The sequence below is a fragment of the Penaeus japonicus genome, unplaced genomic scaffold, assembly GCF_977035675.1.
Source record: "Penaeus japonicus unplaced genomic scaffold, GWHDUDI00000001_assembly GWHDUDI00000020, whole genome shotgun sequence".
NCBI lineage: Eukaryota > Metazoa > Arthropoda > Malacostraca > Decapoda > Penaeidae > Penaeus > Penaeus japonicus.
The window spans coordinates 2,733,836-2,738,835 of NW_028234422.1; the positions used below are offsets into that span (position 1 = coordinate 2,733,836).

The 5,000-nt window shown below is 37.0% G+C and overlaps 1 protein-coding gene across 2 annotated transcripts in view; it reads left to right on the forward strand.

Annotated features, from left to right (window-relative positions):
- LOC122254579 (integrin alpha-5-like) overlaps window positions 1-5,000 on the forward strand; it is a 43,802-nt gene that overhangs the window by 36,740 nt on the left and 2,062 nt on the right. For both annotated transcript variants that reach the window (XM_086547942.1, XM_086547943.1), the window contains exons 22-26: window positions 1-127; window positions 755-817; window positions 2,025-2,106; window positions 3,420-3,539; window positions 4,213-4,308. The exon at window positions 1-127 is cut by the window's left edge and continues 63 nt beyond it. In XM_086547942.1, the coding sequence (XP_086404068.1) occupies window positions 1-127; window positions 755-817; window positions 2,025-2,106; window positions 3,420-3,539; window positions 4,213-4,308 (488 nt within the window). The remainder of the gene's footprint in view (window positions 128-754; window positions 818-2,024; window positions 2,107-3,419; window positions 3,540-4,212; window positions 4,309-5,000) is intronic.

The window sequence follows — 5,000 nt, forward strand, 5'->3', positions numbered from 1 at the left end:
AGTACCTTTACAGTGACCTTTACACGGATTATAGTGACTACTACTACTACAATTACTACGGAAATGCTCCGCTCTCTGAAGGGCGGGATACAGTGGAGCCCGTTTCACAGAATACGGAGACATTTGCGTAAGTGTCTGGATAAGAATGGTGTGGTGAAGGTTTCGTTTGGGGATACTTACATATATATACGCTTGCACGCACGCACACGTACACGTAAACACCTACACGTACACACACACCTATACATACACACACACACACGCATGCACGCACACACGCACGCATGCACACGCACACGTACACACACACACACACATACACGCACACACACACACACACACACACACGGACACACACAAACACGCGCGCACGCTCGCATGCACACACACGTACACACAAACACGCACACACACGTACACACACACACACACACACACACACACACACACACACACACACACACACACACACACACACATATATATATATATATAGAGAGAGAGAGAGAGAGAGAGAGAGAGAGAGAGAGAGAGAGAGAGAGAGAGAGAGAGAGAGAGAGAGAGAGAGAGAGAGAGAGAGAGAGAGAGAGAGAGAGAGAGAGAGAGAGAGAGAACAAGAACGAGAACGAAAACGAGAACAAGAACGAGAACGAGAGCGAGAGAGAGAGACAGAGAGAGAGAGAAAAAAAATAATAATGAGCAACAGAAGAATCACAACTTCTCAATCAGTTCAACAACCTATTTTCCTCGACAGAAGCAACGAGGATGACTCACTCCAGAAGCTGGTTTTCTGTGAAGACCCAAGATGCAGAATGACGTAAGTAGCCTTTGCACGTATTAGGAAATTTTGTTTCGTATTTAGAGAGAGAAAGATAGATAGATTAGTAAAGATAGATTAAGAGATAGATTAGTATTTATAGAGGTGTGCGTGTGTGAGTATATCTGTGTAGATAGATAGATAGATAGATAGAGGAAAAGAGAAAACGAGAGAAAGAGAGAGAGAGAGAGGAGGAAGAGAGAAAACGAGAGAAAGAGAGAGAGGAGGAAGAGAGAAAACGAGAGAAAGAGAGAGAGGAGGAAGAGAGAAAACGAGAGAAAGAGAGAGAGAGGAGGAAGAGAGAAACGAGAGAAAGAGAGAGAGAGAGGAGGAAGAGAGAAAACGAGAGAAAGAGAGAGAGGGGAAAGAGATAAAACGATAGAAAGAAAGAGAGAGGAGGAAGAGAGAAAACGAGAGAAAGAGAGAGAGGAGGAAGAGAGAAACGAGAGAAAGAGAGAGAGGGGAGGAAGAGAGAAAGCGAGAGAAAGAGAGAGAGGGGAGGTAGAGAGAAAGCGAGATAAAGAGAGAGAGGGGAGGTAGAGAGAAAGAGAGAAAAGAGAGAGGAGGAAGAGATAAAACGAGAGAAAGAGAGAGAGAGGAGGAAGAGAGAAAAGAGAGAAAACAAGAGAAAGAGAGAGAGAGAGAGGAAGAGAAAACGAGAGAAAGGGGGAAGAGAGAAAACTATAGAAAGAGAGAGAGAAGGAAGAGAGAAAACGAGAGAAAGAGAGAGAGGAGTAAGAGAGAAAACAAGAGAAAGAGAGAGAGAAGGAAGAGAGAAACCGAGAGAAAGAGAGAGAGAGGAGGAAGAGAGAAAACGACAGAAAGAGAGAGAGAGTAGCAAGAGAGAAAACGAGAGAAAGAGAGAGAGAGGAGGAAGAGAGAAAATTAGAGAAAGAGAGATAGAAGAAATAAAGAAAAAGAGAGAGAGGAGAAAGAGAAAGAGAGAGAGAGAGAGGAGCAAGAGAGAAAACGAGAGAAAGAAGGAGATTGGAGGAAGAGAGAAGACGAGAGAAAGAGAGAGAGAGGAGGAAGAGAGAAGACGAGAGAGAGAGAGAGAGGAGCAAGAAAGAAAACGAGAGAAAGAGAGAAGCAAGAGAGAAAACGAGAGAAAGAGAGAAAGAGAGTGAGAGGATGAAGAGAAATAGAAGAAAGAGAAAAAGAGAGTATATTCCTGAAACTACTCACCATTACCATTGATATATTTCAGATGTGATATTGATTTACTCAAAGCACACGAGACTGTTAAGATCTCGATTCCAAGTTACATCGTTATTGCAGGACTCAATCGGGTATGTGATCTGTCAATGTTGCATGCAATCATTATGACGTAATTACGTATCATATAGTCTCGCCCCAACTCTTTAATTTCTCTCATTAGTTTCCTTTTTGACACTTATCTTTGCCCTATTGCCTCTTATTTATTTTCACCTTTTTTCTACTTTATCTTCTCTACTTTATGTCGTATAATATTCTCCCCTTCTCAAAAAAAAAAAAAAATAAAAATAATAATAATAATAATAATAATTTGAAAAATGATATACAATTCACACGGTTTCTGACGTTTGGTATCCACACGAATATTTTTTTTTTTGACCACACGAATATATGTATATTTTTTACCGCACTAATATCATTCTTTGACCACACGAATATAATTTTTTGACCACACGAATATAATTTTTTGACCACACGAATATAATTTTTTGACCACACGAATATATATAATTTTTTGACCACACGAATATATATTTTTTACCACACGAATATAGGTTTTTGACCACACGAATATAATATTTTGACCACACAAATATAATTATTTGACCACACGAATATAATTTTTTGACCACACGAATATATATATTTTTGACCACATGAATATAATTTTTTTTGACCACACGGATATCATTTTTTGACCACACGAATATATATTTTTTTTGACCACACGAATATATATATTTTTGACCACACGAATATATATTTTTTTGACCACACGAATATGTATAATTTTTTGACCACACGAATATATATTTTTTGACCACACGAATACATATAATTTTTTGACCACACGAATATAATTTTTTGACCACACGAATATATATTTTTTGACCACACGAATACATTTAATTTTTTGACCACACGAATATATATATTTTTTGACCACACGAATATATATAATTTTTTGACCACACGAATATATATTTTTTGACCACACGAATACATATAATTTTTTGACCACACGAATATAATTTTTTGACCACACGAATATAATTTTTTTGACCACACGAATATAATTTTTTGACCACACGAATATATATTTTTTTGACCACATGAATATAATTTTTTTGACCACATGAATATATATAATTTTTTGACCACACGCATATAATTGTTTGACCACACGAATATAATTTTTTGACCACATAAATATAATTTTTTGACCACACAAATATAATTTTTTGACCACACAAATATAATTATTTGACCACACGAATATAATATTTTGACCACACAAATATAATTTTTGGACCACACAAATATAATTTCTTGACCACACGAACATAACATTTTGACCAAACGAATATAATTTTGACTCTTCCAACAGCTGGGCTATCGCAAAGTACGACTAGTGACAGCGATTCGTGTCAAAGTCATTCAGGAAAACACTACGATTATCAACCCGGTTTCCACTGCAGATACCTACGTGACTCTCATTAGCCCCCAGGTAAGATAATTGATAATTAATGACTGATTATGGTGATTAGAGTTTTTTTTATCGTTTACAGGAATTGTAATAGGATTATTTATAAGGGTAGTTATTATACTGAAGTATGTATTTAATGTTTTTTTATGTCGTTGGTGGTGATAGCAATGATGGTGATTATGATAGTGATTTTGACTATATTTATAATGATGCTGAAATAACATTAGTATGATAATGCCGAGGATAATGATAGTGATGATAATGGTAATTATCGTAATAGTAGCAGTAGTAATAGTAGTAGTACTGATAATGATAAGGATGATGATAATAATGATACTGATAGTAATTGTGATAATGAAAATAATGATAATGAATAATAAATATGACAATAATAACAATACTAATAACAATAATGATGATAACAATGATAAGAGTAATGGCAATAGTAATCATAACCATGATTAAAAACTAGATTATTGCAATCACAATAATGGCGATAAAAGGACAGTCATAAACATGATAAAGATAATGAGACAAATTATATCTATTCAAGATGGCGATATTAATGTAAAAAAAAAAAAAAAAAAAAAAAAAAAAAACGATATAATCCTAACAAATTCTAACAACAGAAAATCCTAAAAAATAATAACACTAATGCTAATACGATCGGATATTCCTTCCTTCCTTTTTTCAGAGTGCAGGATTCACCGATATTCCTCTGTGGATCCTTCTCCTGGCGGTTCTGTTTGCTCTTCTCGTCATTCTGCTGATCATTGCTGGCTTGTGGAGGGTTGGTATAGGCCTATGGGCTAATTGTTGTATTATCTGTGCGCATATTGTATTTGCATATATACATCCACGCATGGACGTTTGTAAGCATGCATGTCCGCGATATACAGACACTTACTTACTTACTTATTCGCTCTTTCTCTCTATCTCGCTCTCTCTCATTCTCTTTCTCTCACTCTCTCGCTCTATCATTCTCTCTATCTCTGTCATTCTCTCTCTCGCCCTCTCTCTCTCTCTCTGTCTCTCTCTCTCTCTTTCTCTCTCTCGTTCTCTCTATCTCTCTCTCTCTATCTCTCTCATTCTCTCTCTCTCTCTCTCTCTCTCTCTCTCTCTCTCTCTCTCTCTCTCTCTCTCTCTCTCTCTCTCTCTCTCTCTCTCTCTCTCTCTCTCTCTCTCTCTCTCTCTCTCTCTCTCTCTCTCTCTCTCTCTCTCTCTCTCTCTCTCTCTCTCTCTCTCTCTCTCTCTCTCTCTCTCTCTCTCTCTCTCTCTCTCTCTCTCTCTCTCCCTCTCTCTCTTACACACACTCTCTATCTGTCTATCTATCTATCTATCTATCTCGTTCACACACACACACACACAAACAAACAAACAAAAAATAAAACATAAACACATAATTCAAAATTCATTATATCCTTACTAATTAATCCCTTCCCTTTTACCCCCGCCCCCTGCCCCTGCCCCCGCCCCCTCCTC